The sequence below is a fragment of the Podarcis melisellensis genome (assembly GCF_964234715.1).
Source record: "Podarcis melisellensis genome assembly, chromosome: 2".
NCBI classification, from domain to species: domain Eukaryota; kingdom Metazoa; phylum Chordata; class Lepidosauria; order Squamata; family Lacertidae; genus Podarcis; species Podarcis melisellensis.
In genome coordinates, this window is record NC_138529.1 from 21,632,083 (window position 1) to 21,650,169 (window position 18,087).

Sequence of the window (18,087 nt, forward strand, 5' to 3'; positions counted from 1 at the left end):
GCACAGTATGTTCTGCGCAGGGAAAGGAGTGTTGAAGTGGCTGCAAGGAAGGCCATCTCCAGGTTAAATGGTTCAGCTTAATCTGCAGTTCTGCAAAATTCTTCAACACACAGGTCAGGGCTGCACGTAAACTCAGAAAAGATGTAAAATTTTGCTATGAACAGCGGGCCTCGGCATCCTTACTGAAAGTAAAAGTAGCTAAGTTGCCTACAAGAAAAGTTGAAAAAGCCATATTAGCGCAACACAATCTTTGGGGGGGGGGACACCATTGTGTGTTCCTTTTTCCCAGCAGCCCTTAGTACCACCTGAGATCTGCATAGCGCTTAACTGTGATTCATTGTGACATGCAAATGAAGCTCTCGTTAACGATTTACTGGGAATGCCCAGGTTGCTCCTGCTTCACTCTGTCCTAGTGTTGAGTGTGGGAAGTGAACCACAACTCCTTGCTTAACATTATGTCCAAACCAGGGATTGCAATTTGTTCTGCTCCAAAATAAACTGCAACTGGTAAGAAATGTTGGTTCTTGGGGCTTGGCTAATTGGTCCACATCCACCATGAAGATCTGTTTCCAGCTATGCCCTTGGGTTGAGGTACAGTGGGATTGGCTTATACTTGCCATGATAACGAGTCATGCCTTTGCTCAGTTATCCATCCGTCTGCCTGGACAGCAGACCCTGAGAGCACTTAGTATGTCAGCAACAAATTACTTCCACCCAGTCCACTTTATGCTGAATAATTTAAAAATTGGCTATTTTTTTTTTTTACACTGAGCTCTGAAGTTTCTGTTCTTCCACTCCCCAATTCTTAAATTCAGAGTTCCCTAAATTTAACACTACATGCTAAACTTACATACTTTGAGGTTGGACAGGCAACTGAAGCCATGTATAATTTCACTGAGACAGATACATTTGTTTTTTTAACTAATTTAAAGCTTTGGATATATCGAAACCACAAAAATTATCTCCTCTTTAGTGAAAAGAAGGGAGAAATCATCTTCACATATCTCGCCTTACTGTAGCAGACAGTAACACACACTGGAGAAAATTTATCAGACTGAGGACTTTGCTGATGACACTATTGGTTGGATTTCTGAAATCCTTTCATAATGAAAGACAGATGTATGAATGAAAAAGCTTAAATGTTGTAGCAAAAGACTGAGAAGTGCAAAAAAGATCTGTGATTTTGCAGCTTGAGGTTTATCCTACTGAAAGACAACCTGAAGGTTGTCACAGCTATCTTGGAAATCTATAAGGATCACAATTTTATAGATGTAAATTGGCTACTGTTAGGAAACTGAAAATTAAAAACAACAACAAATGCAAATTACTATCTTAGAATAGTAATATATAGTTTTTTAAATTACATTCTTCTTCAGTAGGTAACTACAGACTCCTCAAATATCACACATTATATTTGAATTCGCTCAACGTTCTAGCCAAGAGATGACCACAGCCCTGAGACTTTAATTAACTAATGTTTACTCAGAGTAGACCCATTAAAATCAATGGGCCTAAGTTAGTGGTCATTAATTTTAATGGGTCTGAGTAAACCCTCCCCCCCCCCCGAAATTTCCAAAGAGATTTGATTCTGTAAGAAATAGCTTACAAAACTATGTGCATATTTGCACATAAGGTACACTAAGCATTTTCAGTTATACTGAAGACAATTTAACTTTTTTACCTTCCACAGCCTCCCTTCCTATAAAAAAGTGGTGCCAGAGTCTCATCACTAGTCTAGCTCTGCGGATTCTTATGCCCAGTCACATTCTAGCCACCCAGCTTTTGTGGAGTATTTACTTAATGCTATGCAGGTGTTTCCTAAAATAGCATTTAAAAGGTGTTAAAGCGAAGAACAATGAAATAAAATTCCAGGAGTGTCTGAACAAACGGATCGTTCTGTCTAGACAATGGCAATTTTGATTTATATAGTCTCTTCTGCTTTTGGAAACATGGCTAACAGAGTAAGGCAAGGAAGGCATTAAACGCAAAGTGAATGGAAAGAAGAGCTCAGATGGTGACGACAAGGCCATTTTATTGCCCTATGCGTTTCAGATTAAAACTCTTCCTCGAGGGCAACAATCAGTTCTTTCAAAGTGAAACCAAAAAATCTTGTCTACCAAGAATTATTTCTAAGTGCTTATTTTGTATTTGTTTAAAATATTAAAGGCAGACAATGCAAATCACTAAGCTTCTGTAATACATTGTTGTATAATTATTTTTCCACATATTCCCTCAATAATATATATTTCAGATTGCTTCTTCCCAGGACTACAAGGTATCAAGAGATCTTAAGTCAACACAAAGGAGTTATATAACCCAAGGTGGCAGAATCAACCTATTGCACATTCCCAGAGAACCACTTTCGTGCTCCAAAACATTAATCTGCATGTGCTGGTGACATCATGAACTCACTTTAGAACCAGGTGCAAGTTAGCCGATAGCCGTGGATCTGTGAATTGCGTTGTTCTGTTGTTATGGTCAACAAAATAAACTCTGCCTGTTGCTGTATTCCGGATCTCCCATCCAGGAGGCAGAGGACCAAGCTCTTCACAATTGATGTTGCTAAGATCCCTGCAAAAACAAACATAAAAATGAGAGAGAAAAAAAAACCCTCAGTATTTGGCGTCTGAGCCAAACCAGTGTAAAAGTAACATTACAATTCCATGAAGCCTGAGAGTATGCATTGTTTCGGAAACTTGATCTATACAGCTGGAATGTCTACTCTCAAGGAGCAAGCCCACCAAAGGAAAAGAAAAACGTACTCTCAGAAAAACATCCCGCTACACTGGTCTTAGAAAAACTGTTATCGCGCAACCTATGTTTTTTGCTTTAAAAAGAAAATAACTACATCGGTAATTAATGGGATACTGACTTAAAACGAAAACAAAATCCTTTTTCCTACAGGAGCTGCATGTTCTTAATGCCAGTTTTTAAAGGACATCGGAATAGTTCTGGTTTTTTTAGAAACAGTGGGAGGCAGACAGACACATTTGTCAATACTGAGGTTTTCCATGAAGATTTGTGCATGTGTGCCACAGACAATTTTCGCCAACTAAGAAAACTAGCCACTAGTTGTCGTAAAAAAACATAATCCCAGAAGGGTTGTCCTGTTATTGCAAGACTAGAAGGCAATCACACAGTCAGGTGGAATCTACAAACATATAAAAACCATTCTGAAAATGGTTTTATTTTTAAAAATACATTGAATTTTCCATAAGGCTCACCATCGCTATCTAGTGTCACATTGTATGTTGCACTTAAAACACACTTAAAACATTTTACTTGCAGCTGTGTAGCAGCTGAGCCCTCAGTCTCTCTATCCCTCCTGTCCTCCCACCCCCCTCAAAATGCTCTCCTGGGGAGTAGGGAGCCTGAACAGAACTGCTGTGGAAGGGGAAGAAATTGCCTCAAATCAGGCAGGGGGATCCGGGGCTAGTGATTTCAGGCACTCCATCACTAAAGCGCCGTATAAAACAGTTTTCACTGTACAGGACCTCCCAATCTACTAGAGAGATTAAACATCATAACCTGTAGCAATGTTTATATCATTCATATCCTATCTTCCTTCCAAGGAGCTCAAGGTAGCCTACATGGCTCTCCCCCAAAATTTTGCCCTCACTACCACCCCGTAAAGAAGGGTAGGATGAGAGACAGGGACTAGCCCAAGGTCTCTTAATGAGATTCATGGTCGAGTGAAGATATGAACTCGGATCTCATCAGTCCAAGTCAAACACTCAGATCACTACACCATGCTAGTGCTGCAAGGAACTGAACAAGTTAGCTCTAAATATGTACATAGCAGGTGATTTACAGAAATTATTTTACGCCCGTGTCAATTAATATTAAAAGGAAAAAATGCACAATCAACATTTCAGCGATCAGTCAGCGCTGTGCATACTGTTAAAAAAATATTTGAATATTCTGTGCCCCCCAAAAAACCTCCCTTAGAATTCTGAGGCAAGTAGATTAAAAGTATGCAAAGGTTCTGCACAGGTCTGTTTTAAACTGCTCACTTGACACAGAAAGGGAAAGGATGGAAGGCACTAAAATCTGATCAGTGAAAAGTCTTACTCCGTCCCTCTCAGAATTCACTAAGCACTGCAAACACTACATTGCTTCAGAGTCTGCTTTCTGTTTCTCTTGCTTTAAATTATATCAGAGCTTCTTAGGAGTCTGAATTTTCTAATACTACTTCCAAAATCTGGGCTTGCACAGGTTCATAGATAACATACCTCCTGCCAACAGGCTATTATAGCCAATGTATATATTACTAATTTGATTTGTACAGCAACTTTATTTAACTTACAGCATCAAAGGGCAGATTATCCGCTTACCTCGGTACGCGTGGATCATGCCATGTGCTTACACCAGTCTGAGTATGTAGGAAATACACTTGCCCTTGCTGAGTTGTCCTTTGCTCTGTTCATTCAGACGTGCCAATGTGGAAACAAAAGATTACTTTGTTTACTAGTGAAAATCCCATGCAAAAGGTTAACAAGTTCACAGACTTGAAATAACTATATAAATTCCCTTCCCCTTGAGATTTGTCAAAACCTGAATGTCTTTGAGAAGAACAGTTAAAAAGACTTTCGTGCTTGGTCTAGCTTTAATAGCCAGAGCAAAGCAAGAGTAGAGGTAGCTTAATTTTTAAACAATATATTTTCCCAGTTGGCTATTGTATTCTGGGCTGGATCCAACAAAATTGTCCCCTTAGCAAAACACGTTTCTGCCGACTCAGCAGGACATTTCCCCCTCTTTCCCCTGTACCCCTCATCTATTCTGGGGGTTTCCCCTAATCCTCTGGAGCAGCTTGGGGTGGGGTTGAAACTCTCACTTTAGAGGTTAAGTTTTCATGTATTCGCCTTATGATTAGATCATAGGGCAGGAGACACACATATACACAGAGAGGAAGATTACGTGGAAACACTGAGCCATAGCAACAGAAGTGAACTGCAATTTAAAGTGGGTCTCAAAGGATTTTAAAATATTTTATGAACTGAAAATTCTGAAGAATTTCTTTGGAAGTCAAGGGTAGTATAATAATGCATGAGTTAATTTTTCCTGAGAATTTTTAACACATATGGAGTTACATTCTTAAACTGGTATCAAAAGATAAAGATAAAGGACCCCTGGATGGTTAAGTCCAGTCAAAGACGACTATTGTGTGCGTCGCTCATCTCACTTTCAGGCCAAGGGAGCCAGTGTTTCTCCACAGACAGATTTCCAGGTCATGTGGTCAGCATGACTAAACCGTTTCTGGCACAAAAGGACACGGAAATGCCGTTTACCTTCCCACCACAGCGGTACCTATTTATCTGCTTGCACTGGTATGCTTTTGAACTGCTAGGTTGGCAGGAGCTGGGAGAGAGTAACGGGAGCTCACCCCATTACATGGATTCAAAGCACCAACCTTGCGATCGGCAAGCCCAAGAGGCTTAGTGGTTTAGACCATAGCACCACCTGCAGCCCTAAACTTTACCTTTCCCTAAACTGGTGTAACAATAGAGGATCATATTAAACAGACAGTTGGAAATTTGCATATTTATGGCCATACCATAAAATACACTGGACTGGATCCAGATTGAATTAGCCATTGCTAACTTGTCCCATTAGTTTCAATAGGCCCAAAGTAACACACTTTGGTCTGTTCCAACCCATTGCTTTGTACTATAGGATATGTCTAGGTATTTTAAAGGTGTTTATTAGCCTTCAAGGATACAAGGAAAAATGCAACACCAAAACTTTCTCTCAAAGAGTGAGAAAAGCTTTGTTTCTTGTATTTATGCACTGCCTTTCATGCAATGGCATTAATGGTGGGACGTAACCTGGAAGTGGTTAGCATTTAATGCAGTTCTCTAAGGCCATTCCCAGTTCCCTCATATCATCTATTGATACCCTGTGCCATATGCCTCTATCACCATCTGCAGCAAAGGCTCTGTTCATTAACATGTCTTCCTGGATGTTTCATTAACGCCTGCCCATTTTATTCCTCTACAATGTCTATACAAGGGATTGGAGAGGTACTCCAACCAGAGCCAGGTGCAAAATACAGTGGTACCTCGGCTTACATACGCTTCAGGATACATACACTTCAGGTTACAGACTCCGCTAACCCAGAAATAGTGCTTCAGGTTAAGAACTTTGCTTCAGGATGAGAACAGAAATTGTGCTGCAGCGGCGCAGCGGCAGCGGGAGGCCCCATTAGCTAAAGTGGTGCTTCAGGTTAAGAACAGTTTCAGGTTAAGTACGGACCTCCAGAACAAATTAAGTACTTAACCCGAGATACCACCGTAGTGGCTCATCTGGGTAGTCATAAACTAAGAATTTAAAAACTGGGTGCCTCTGAGCCTAGGAATTTGTGATCAGACCAAGTTCTCCTTTCATCCAAAATCCCACACCAAGTTTTACACCAAGCATAATTTAGGTGCAGGAAAGTTTTAAAACTGTTGCTATTGCTACATAATTACGATTCAGAAACCACTGCAGCCAGAGAATGTTTTCTGTTCTGTGAGCAAAGCTACCAGAAGCTGAATTCAAATAAAATATTTTAATCTTTATTACCAGTCCCTCAGACATGCTTAATTTGGGAATGCATTTCAATTATAACACAGATTTTCCTACACATGTACATTGGAAAGCATCTACTTACAACACATGATAAAATCTTAGCACAAGATATAACAGGAGTGTGCTTTTCTGGACAATAAACATAAATTTGTTGTTTTGTTTTTTAAAAAATAACATCTTTAAGCCTTTGAGAAAGAAACATACACAAAATGTGTTATGCTCTCTCTTGGTAATATCACCTATTCCGTTCAAAAAGTTTTCTGTTCTTCCCTCGCCTTACACTGAGACTGATTAAATTAGAAGCCTGAGATCTGGACTAGTGAATTTCACCACTCCATGGTTGAAGGGAAAGAAGCAACGGGCAGAATAGGAACTAACAGGATTTTTCTCTCACACAGCAAAGCTCCAGCAGTATACCATGGGTGTACCATACAGTAATTAAATCACCAGAGCTGGACTGGGGCCAGTATCATGAAAGTGTGAAGGGGGAAATCCCTCTCATTAGATCTTCAGAATAATAGTCATTTGAAGTACATAGCCTTTGAAAAACAGATAGACAGATAGTTACGCAGTTAGAAATGCGTACCATATCCTTCCGGTAAATCTGGAGGTGTATGTAGATGGGTCCTGCTCATGTAATTCCTGTGCCTCTGAGACCTCACTCTTCTCTCTGCTAGCCTGGGATCTGATGCCTGTCCACATGTCGCGCCATTTATTCCCGTAAGCGGTGTGTTCTCATCCACAAAGCAGCTCAGTGGTCGACCTGGACTTGAATATTCCGATGCTGGCCTGTTAACAGTAATAATGTTTTTGAGACCTCTCTGTTTTAGAGAATTGTCTCTAAACCATAGATTGCCAACCGTTTTGGATGCATGGGGCAATTTGCAATCGGGAGAAATTGTTCTTGGCAACCACACACCCACAACCGTACTCTCTGGCTATAAAATCACCCTTCTTTCAAGACTCATTTCATCAGCAAGGGCAGGGAATTCTGAGCAAAGTCCTCTGTGAGTACATGGATGCCTGCGGTCATCGCACTGGTGACTCCTAAACTGTGGGCAGCTTCAATTAAAAAGTTATGCATCACTGATATAATACACATGCCGAGGCAACACACAAGTTTGGATTCCTATGCTATTCAGAAGCATGGTAATAAAAATCAAGTGCCGCTTGTGGCCACATGATGCCCAGAGCTACTTTGCAGAGAAACATATGCCCTACTTGTATCCTATTACAAACGGAGCAAGTGGGAGAGCGTGCAGCGATAAGGGACCTGACAATATATTCAACAGATGCACAATCTAACAACATAATAAGTAATACTTAAAACCAAGGAGCCAACAGAAAACTGATGTGTGACAACTAACGTACAGACTAATCGTCACTGAATGAAATAATGGCCTGATGGCCGCAACTCAAATATGGACCAGTCCCGATTCCCAATTCCCTTCTCCCATATTACTAAATTACTTTCCACAAGGAAAACTATACTAACCTGGCTCATAACCATGTGTCATTTATCTAATACAAAACAGTACTGTCAACATTGCCTTCTTATTTTACAGTTTTCATTTGTGAGGGGCAGGGAACCTTTGGGGGCCAGTGGGTCAGAACCCTGTGGGCCAGAACCCTGTGGGGCAGGGGTGAGGGGTTTGTGGGAATGGCCTTGCAATATAAACTCTAGTCAGGAAAAGGTAGATAAAGGTAAAGAACCCCTGGATAGTTAAGTCCAGTCAAAGGCGAGTATGGGGTTGCAGCGCTCATCTCACTTTCAGACTGAGGGAGCCGGCGTTTGTCCACAGACACTTTCCAGGTTATGTGGCCAGCATGAGTAAGCTGCTCCTGGAGCAACGGAGCACCATGACGGAAACCAGAGCGCACGGAAACGCTGTTTACTTCCCCACCACAGCAGTACCTATTTATCTACTTGCACTGGTGTGCTTTCAAACTGCTAGGTTGGCAGAAGCTGGGAAGAGCAACGGGAGCTCATCTGGTTGCACAGATTCTAACTGCCAACCAAAGAGCCACCTGTGTCCCATTTATAAACTCTAGTAATGCATCGCAATTCCATTATATCCACATCCGACTCTGTAAGAGGGATATAGGAAGGATTTACATTATAGGAGCAATATTTGAGAGGAACCTCTATTTGGTAGATGTGGAACTGAGGTAATAACTAGCAACAATTTCAGGGAATGATGGGCTCCTACCAATTAAATCCACAAGAAGCCCAAGTGCTCAGCTTGAGTCACTGAAAAATTTACTGTACAGTGTTCTCAAATAATTCTTACCGGGTTGGTCGCTCCCACTGTGTTGTTCGTGTAATATGATTTAAATACTGAATTCTTCCAGAGGCCGTCCTCCTTTCTTCCCAACTAGAATTATACATTGAAAGAAAATCACCATATTTAGAAGAAGTTTGTTTTAAATAAGTCTTTAGCCAACAGACACCATAACATGAACATTACGTTTGGCTAGCTATCCACACTATTTTTATATTACTCATTTTTATTTAAATGTATTTTTACAAAGATAAAAAGAAATATACAGTTAAAAATAATGTTAATGTTACAGAGACAAGCCATAATATAGGGCAGTAGCATCAGGGCTACTAATCAACTTCTACAACATGGCTACTACTAAACTTCAGAAGTGCCCAACTACTGGTACCTCCCAAATCACAGGAGAGGACACTCCTAAGGGTAGGAGCCACCAGGGATAAGGCCCTCTTTTATGTTGCCAGTAGGTGGCATTCTGCATATTGCAGAATGCACCATCAGAAAGGCCTTCTCCATATATCTGACTGTATAGGGGGCTGTACAGAGAAGGACAGTACTTTAGCTAACCTTGACCCAAGTTGTTTGGGGCTTTATAGTGCCACCTAGAAGATCATGAGGTTAGCAGTGCATATATCATAGTTGCTGAACTGACTCTGTCCAGAAAGCCGGCAGTTGGCAAAGCAACCATAGTTAGTAATAGATACTCCTTGCTATCAAGGTCATTCGCCCATCAACTGAAAGTGATAAATCTAGCAGCACCCCCAAATCACATACCTGCTCTTTCAGGGATAACAGTGTTGAGGGTAAGCAAATATACAAGTTACTGGATGTGGGGACTTACTGTGTCTATCTTATCAGGATTTAGTTTCAGTTTTATCAGGATTCACACCCACCCACCCCACAGAGTTTCTTCTAATGGTGAAGTTGCCTTTTCCAACCAATGCTGTCCAGATGTTTCGAACTTCAACTCTCACCAGCCATGGCAAATGTTCAGGGATAATGGGAGTTTGTAGTCCAGTATTTTGATGAAGTTAAATTGCTGGTTGGCATCTCTAACTCCAAAATAAGTCTACATGTAAATATTTTTTTAGAACACACTAGTATTCTTCCCTCCCTTTTTCATCACTGCAATTATCAGACAAATATGTAAACGGCATTTATGAAATGTAAAAAGGGTTACCTTACCCATCAGGTAGATCATTGTCAAATAATCTACTGCAGTCCACAACTTGCCCTCCAGTACCTATCCGGTCTCTGGATTGAAGACTTACTACCAAATAAACAAACAAACAAAGGCCAAAATTAGAGATACGACAGTACAATTCAAATCACGACTGTATTTGGAAAGAAATGACACAACTTGTTGATACAATCTTAAAAGCCTTCTTTTCAGTTGATTATTTTTTTACACACCATTTCAACAGAGACATGATGAGACTGGCCCCATTCACATGCCATACTGAGGCAGGATTGACAGTTTATTCTGGTTTATTGGGAGTAAGCAGCATACTGGGGCACTCAATCATTCCAGCTTTGCTGCTGTCTTTGAACAAGTGGGACCAAAAAGCTGCAATAACCTTGGGTTCCCATGATACATGAACCCAGAATCCAGGTATCCTCTCTGGTAAGAGTGCATTTCATCCACTGAGGCTGGTACACCAGCTGCAGCTTCACTTGGTGACATCTAGGTGTGGTTGTGCATGAGGCTGCCTCAGTAGACTGCAACAGCTGTGCCTGTTGACCATGAGTGGTCAATAGTATTGAAGTAAATTCACTTGGCTTCTGGTCTGTTTCCAAACGCAGTTCAAAGCACTGGCCTTTAAAGCCCTATAAAACTTAGGACCCAGGTACATGAGGAACACCTACTAATATTCCCATATGCTGAAGTCATCTCTGGAGGTACCTCTGCCATCTAAGGTAAGGTGGGTGGCAACCAGAGAAAAGGCCTTCAGTGGTGGTGCCCTGTTTGTGGAATTCCCTCCACAGAGAGGTTTGGCTGATTGGCTTGTACTTAAAAATGAAGCAGGATCTCAACCAACTCATCACTCTTTAATATTTGGGGTCTACCCTCCACTGACAAGAACCCTATAGGGAGAAGAGTATGTTTCTGTAAAGACCACAGCACCAAAAGTAAACATGGCTTCAAGAATCATTAAAATATGGAATCCTCAAAATATGGAATCCTCACTGAATTTAGAATTACTTTGCCCTTTAATATGGACTGGCACTTGTATTTTACAAGATGGAACCGTATTTAGATTCTTGATCAGCATTATGGAAACAAAGCAGTGTATTACCTTTAGACATTAAATATGCCTATAAGAAGTGCTAGACAGAGAACACTGTAGAAGTAAGAAGGGTCTAAATACGCAGCTCACAGTTCCAGAAAAAATACATATGAACATCCCTTTAAAAAATGGTAAGCTTTGTCCATTTGGTAGTATTTCTTATGCCTGAAGATTTTTCTCAATAGAACATCAGCCTGGCAATTTTGTGCCTGAAGTGCTGTGAACAGTAAAATAAAGGCTGCCTGTGAAAGCCTAAGTAGCTAGGTTTATTTTATAAACAGGTTAGTCAAGAATGAAACTGAACACACGACATTATTTGTGGTTTCTGTGGCATTAAGATTAATGTGCTTTTCCTAATCCTGTTTAGATTGGAAGTGAATGCTTGTGTCTAGACCAAAATGAGCACCTGTCCAGCAAAAGATAATAAGAGAAGCTGGGCCCCCTTGCAAGCAAAAGACATGCCAACTTTCTGAATGGGAGGCACCATTTGCAAACAAAAACCTTGCAGATCCACTTGCCCAAGTGACAACATTCCCCAGGCAGACCTGAGTATGCAAATGTTATGAGATAACTGAGACATCAATTAACATAATCTAGTACTTTGCTTTGTTGCATCATTTAAGTCAAATCATTTCACCTCAACCACTTAAGTACATAAGTGAGCTCTTAAAATTAAATCAAACTGTAAGATATTTTGGGTTGGATCCAAAGGCTCCATTTTGTGAAGTCTCCTCCTATGAATGGAAATTCATTCCATGCAAGGACCTTTAGGTAAAATCCACTATTGTTCTTTTTTATCATAGGTGCAGTAATGGTCTAAAAACATAATGTATAATATATAATGTGTGATTTTTCACAATGATGTTGTCAAATAGCTTCCTCTTTCAGGGCACCATCACTTGAAAGCACCAGAGCAACATTTGCAGACTTAACTTTTGTCTGTTCCTATTCAAACAAAAAGGAACGTGGGTGGTGCAGTGGGTAAAAGCCTCAGCGCCTAGGGCTTGCCGATCGAAAGGTCGGCGGTTCGAATCCCCACGGCGGGGTGCACTCCCGTTGCTCAGTCCCAGTGCCTGCCAACCTAGCAGTTCGAAAGCACCCCCAGGTGCAAGTAGATAAATAGGGACCGCTTACTGGCGGGAAGGTAAACGGCGTTTCCGTGTGCTGCGCTGGCTCGCCAGATGCAGCTTGTCACACTGGCCACGTGACCCGGAAGTGTCTCCGGACAGCGCTGACCCCCGGCCTCTTGAGTGAGATGGGCGCACAACCCTAGAGTCTGTCAAGACTGGCCCGTACGGGCAGGGGTACCTTTACCTTTATTCAAACAAAATGCTCACATAGGCAGCAGGTAGGTTTTCAAGGGCTGAAATATAATGGATTTGATCCAGCTCAAGTTAAGCAATGTTAAGGCCTACTGATTTCAATGGGGAAATAGTACTCTGCTTATCTCTCTCCCACTGCAAATTAATGAAGCTTCAAAAGCATTCAAAGTAGGTTGAACTTTAAATCTCTGAAAAGAACCTTAATCCTTGCCTGATACATCATCATTGCAAAATCTATGGGTGCTAGACATTTCCCCAATCAAATAAAGGTAGTAATAATAACACGTTAGGAAAGGCTCGCAATGGAGTTCATTCTATTATCCATGAAGAAAATCAAGATAGTGTTCACAAACATAAATGCAAGGAAGATGATACACAGATTTAGAAGATTGCATCCAATGCCATCTTTCCATTCACAGAAGGTAATTTAAGCCAGCAGACATTTCCATGAATAGAACAGGGAGAGGCTATTATTCCTGTTTCCTTCTGCGCTCCCCACTCCCCGCCCCCCACAATCTGCTACAGAGACTTTGGATAACCCTTGAGAATAGTTTGGGAGGTAAACAGGGGGTTGCGGGAGAATCTGAAGAAATACCGCACTTCTGCTTTTGTTCATGGGATACTTCACTGGATCAAAGAATCTTCTGTGAATACTGGATACAACCCGGTTTAGTATGCTCCATTTCTAAGAACAATATTAGAGCCGGCTTGATCAGATCCACAGCTCAGTATCCTCTTTTCACAGAGGCCAATTAGATGCCCACGAGAAGCCCAAAAAGAGACCGGAGTCCAATCTTGTTATTCCCAGCATGTTCCATTCCCCCCCCCCGACCCTCTTTTGGACACTGTAAACCTTTGTACTGTACAGCTCTCCAAAAGGCTGCCTTGCCTCACGTGTCCCATATGCAGCAGGAGGGAAAGAGGCAGGAACAACTTAGTAAGACACAGTGTGGTATAGTGGTCAGTGCGTTGGACTAGGTCCTAGGAGCCCGAGGTTCAAATTCCCCACTTGGCCATGAAGCTCAAGGAGTGACCTCGGTTCAGTCACTTCCACTCAGCCTAGCCCACCTCACCGGTTTGTTGTGGGGATTAACTGAGGAGGGGGAAAAGATAGGCTATAAATGCAACAAATCATAAAATCATAACTACAGCCAAGTCTGTACCATGACAGCCTTGCCAAACTTTTGCCTATGTTTCGTAGCTATGGCAGCTGCATCACACAACGTAAGTGGGATTTTCTGCCCAAACTGAGTAGGGATTCATCAAACCCCATGCCTCTTAAGATTGCAGGCTCTCCACAGGAGCCCAAACACATGTCAGTAATAGGGGGAACTGGCCTCTGCGTGCACACTTTTTCAAATTCAGATGCTAAAATCTTTGATATTTTAACTACGTGTTAAAACCACATATTCAAATTAGCAAAATCAAATCTGCACTTACCTACAATCTGTCCCCTAACGGTATCATTGTCATTTGGCCCAAGTTTGCACAGATCCAACCTCTGATCTATGGAGGAAAAACAGCACAGCTTACAATCTACAACAATCACTTAATACCCGCATATACTATAAAGTTTTGTGCATCATTCTTTGCCTAAACATGTCTGTACTTTATTAAGTGAGGGGAAAGCATGCTTGTTTTCATAAAAGATTGCTTTTATATAATAATAAATTTTAAATTCTAAAAAGCTCATTCCAAAGCAGGGTCTACTCACAACCAGTGTCTTTAAGGCGGTTTATGGCATTGGAAAGAAGTCTTACGCAGCCCAGAAAACCAGCTCCCTGTTTTTTATGAATTTTCTTGTGGTTCCATACACTGATCGTTATCGAATCTGACTTCCCAATGTATCTGAAAAAGGACAAGAATTGGAGCAACACAAATTGTTAACTGCACTCTTTGGACAGTCTATGGAATACACTTTATTTTTTTACTTCAGTGTGTTTTTGCAACTAAGAAGTGTAAACATGGTTTCCCCTGGCAGAAGAGGTCAGATTCACAGGAACTGCATGCTACAGATTGGCAAAAGCTCCCCAAGTAATTTATTTGTAAAACAGATTTTACACGAAGGAATTTCAAAAGAGCTTTTCAAAATGTCTTGCGTAAATCAAACACGGTCGTCCTTTGGCTAGACAATGACAGTATGTCTAAGTGCAAATGGCTGGTATATCATTGGGTGTTTAATCCTGGGGGGGATATAAAATTTAAGAATTATGGTTCTCCCTGAGAGATGTTTAGCAGTCTTCTTCCATTACACATTCCCTGTTAGTACAAACATCCAAGTATTTCACTTACTAAAAGCATATCCTCCTACATTCACCCATTTAAATTATCTACTTCCCCCACCCGCAGAGCTGTAATATATCTTTAGTTATCTAACCATAAATGAAGCTGTCAGGACTGGAACACCAAAACCCTGTTGTACCTTCCAAGACTTACAAGGATTTTTTTTTTTCAAGTTCAGGGAACACTTCCTCCCACCTCACTGCTGCCCCCACCCTGCCCCACACTATCTGAAGGCCTGCATGCAAAAAAAGGACCAAGATTTCTGTTGGCAGCTTGCATAACAATCAGCAAACAATCACAGGAGGGAACAGTGCTACTGAGAAGGGGGTGGAATTGAAATCTAGTTATATTTAGATTTAAAGCAATGCACAGCTTTGTATTATTCAGTTATTTAATTTTATTTATTTAGTTATTTAATTTATATCCCACCATTCCTCCCCAAAGAGGGAGGCAATAAATTATTAGTTGTCAGCCATATAAACAGAGATTAATGTAGTTTTCTGACAGGTCATATTTTGATTTCATCCACCTTGACTATTCCAATATAATTCTATTCAGAAGTCAAGAGTGCTCGATAAACAATAGGAAAAATGAAGCTGATCTTGTTTCATATTCTGTCCGCCTACTTTAAAACCATAACAAGTTACAGGGCGCTAAATAAAAACTGTGCTCACTGTAAAGCCTTTTCCAGCGCTCTTAAAAAAAAATCATATATGAAGGCATATGGTAAATGTATTTAATACATAACTTTATAAATATATTTACGTTTTCTGCTATTACAATGTTCTGCGCAAGTCTTGTTTGTTCAGGATAGAGGCTGCTATGCGTATTGGATCTAGCTGATTCAATGAAACTGAGGAATTGCTAAAGGACACACAGTCCCTGTGTTTAGCATAGGAATCAATGCAAAGTCGTCTTGCCAAGTAAATAATGTTTTTCCAGAGGAAGAAAAACATTTCCTTTATGGTTGCGTTGAGCTTTTTGGAAAAAAAGCTTTTCGTCTAGCCTACTGTTCACTTGAAGGCTGATAAAACTATGTATCTTTATTTTGAATCAAACTGAAACGAAACAATGACAAAAAATGAAAAACCAGAAATTGTATGAAATAGCAGCTAAGACCAATCATTCACTTGACTCTCTCATTATTTATCCATCTAATGCTGCACATCACTCCTCGGTCTTCTAATCTTTGACATAAATTTGGATAATGGAAGCATGTATGTGAGCAAAGACAAAGTTATGAATGCTAGTGTCCCAGAAACTAGTTTCAAATCTAGACAATAAATCAATATATTTGTTTCACTGGATCCGATTTTCAACAAACTGGTTAACCAACTGTGTTCTTCACCCAACTAAAAATCTGTGACAGAACTCTGTTTGGGAGGGGGAAATCAAATGTAGGCAGCCACTAAGTATGAAAAATCTGTGTTGGAAAAGCCCACTTTGCTTGTCAGGAGAGAGACAATATTTCTATCTACAGCAAGAAACCAACAGAAACTGATTTTTAATCCTCTCTGACAAAAGCTTTTTATTGCCTTGACGTCTCCATTTACAGCATCAAATTGATCTAACCAATGTCATGCTTGTTTTTTTGAAAATCTAAGAAATGGGAAATAAGAAGATTGCATTAGAGGAGTGCTTAACAAAAATGGGCAACATTTTGTTGACATTCAGGTTGATGACATAAAAGAGGACATAATTCTGGAAGAGGGCCTAGATTTTTCCACTAACTAGTCTGAACTAATTCTATCATCTTTTTATTTCAGTTCCCTCTCATCAAAACCTAAGTTAGATATTACATTAATTTCATGCCTCTTGTAATGCCAAAATAGAATTTAAAAGAGTTTACAGAAATCCAAGTACATGCAACACAATTTAAACATTGTTTCACATCACAACAAATCCATTTCACACTTAGGCCGTGTACACACCACACATTTAAAGCACATTACTTCCCCTAAAGAATCCTGGGAACTGTAGTTTGTTGAGGGCGCTGTGAATTATAACTCTGGGGGCAAACTACAGTTCCCACGATTCTTTGCGGGAAGCTATGTGGTTTAAATGTGTACTGTGTACACAGCCATAGTTTCAGTATCCATAAGGGGGGAAATGTTCACTGACTGCCAAGCAAGTTATTTCCTATAACTATGAATGTGTCATAGGTCAGAGAACAGCATTCCCATGCAACAGTGTGTTGTTAGGGTAAACATTATTATACTTTCAGAATCTACTGTATGAAATGGATAGTACAGCAAATAATCACAGACTTCTAGGTTAATCACCAATGTTTGGCAGAAAACTACATATTACCTGTTCTATGTAATTTTTTTAGCCTTCTGTGAATGAAAAGAAATACTGAATATATGTTCTCCACAAAGAGTTGGGAACATGCAAGAGTTACCATACGTGAGCCTTCTGCAACCTGCTGCCCACCAGATTTGATTTGATTTTTATACTACAACTCCCATCAACTCTATCCAGTGCACAGCTGATGGGAGTTGTAGTCTGAAACAGCTGAAGCTCATCAGGTTACAGAAGGCCAAGTTATGTTGAAATAAATACATTTAAGTGACATGGGAGGGTTTTTGTAGGGGGGGGTTGCATCCTTTCTCCATCAACACCCTTAATTACTGTAAGGTTACTTAAAAGCAAAGATCATCAGCAAAGTCCTATGCATGGTTGCTCAGAAGTAAGCCCGTTAGATCCAACCGGACTTACTCCCAGGACTTTTGTCCTGACGTCACAATGTATGCTGTCAACATACATTTGTCAACATACAAACATTTGAGCTGGGGACCCAAGCACTTAGTAAACCAGGGTGGTCCAACATGCAGCTCTGAGGCCCTCAGTAACATCTGTCGCCCCACGTCCCAGCCCTAGGGCCTCCTTCAAAAAGCCCACTTTTAGGAAGGCAGCAAGAGGGGAGGGTGGGTGTGTCAAATTTTGACTTCATCATCTCCCATTGGATGAGAAGGCAGTGTGCGGCCTGTGTGTTCAGTGTCAAGGTACTCTTGTGGCCCACTTGGTATGAAAAGTTGGGTCACCTTGTGACCCAACAAGCCTCCTGACTCTAGGGAATCACAAACCCAGGCTAATACAGAACTGCAACATTTGCCCCTCTGCTGCAACTATTTAAGTATAAACAGCAGAACTTCCTAGACAGTGCCATTGCCACAGATAGCCTCATTTATGCTGTCTGCAGAGAAAATGGAGAATCACAGAAATGTAGAGTCCGAAGGGAACAAAAGTGTCATCTCGTCCTACTCCCTGCAGTGCAGGAATCTTTTGCCCAACATGGGGCTTGTATTCTGCTCTACAGACTCTGCTACCAAGGCAACCAAGGGGACA

General features: G+C 40.8%; 1 protein-coding gene across 1 annotated transcript in view; it reads right to left on the minus strand.

The window, feature by feature from the left end:
• SMURF2 (SMAD specific E3 ubiquitin protein ligase 2) overlaps positions 1-18,087 on the minus strand; it is a 71,957-nt gene that overhangs the window by 14,177 nt on the left and 39,693 nt on the right. Inside the window, exons 4-10 of the mRNA XM_081899660.1 lie at positions 14,171-14,304; positions 13,897-13,962; positions 10,032-10,116; positions 8,859-8,942; positions 7,154-7,356; positions 4,335-4,419; positions 2,413-2,571 (exon numbers count right to left, since the gene is read on the minus strand). Coding sequence (XP_081755786.1) covers positions 2,413-2,571; positions 4,335-4,419; positions 7,154-7,356; positions 8,859-8,942; positions 10,032-10,116; positions 13,897-13,962; positions 14,171-14,304 — 816 coding nt within the window. The remainder of the gene's footprint in view (positions 1-2,412; positions 2,572-4,334; positions 4,420-7,153; positions 7,357-8,858; positions 8,943-10,031; positions 10,117-13,896; positions 13,963-14,170; positions 14,305-18,087) is intronic.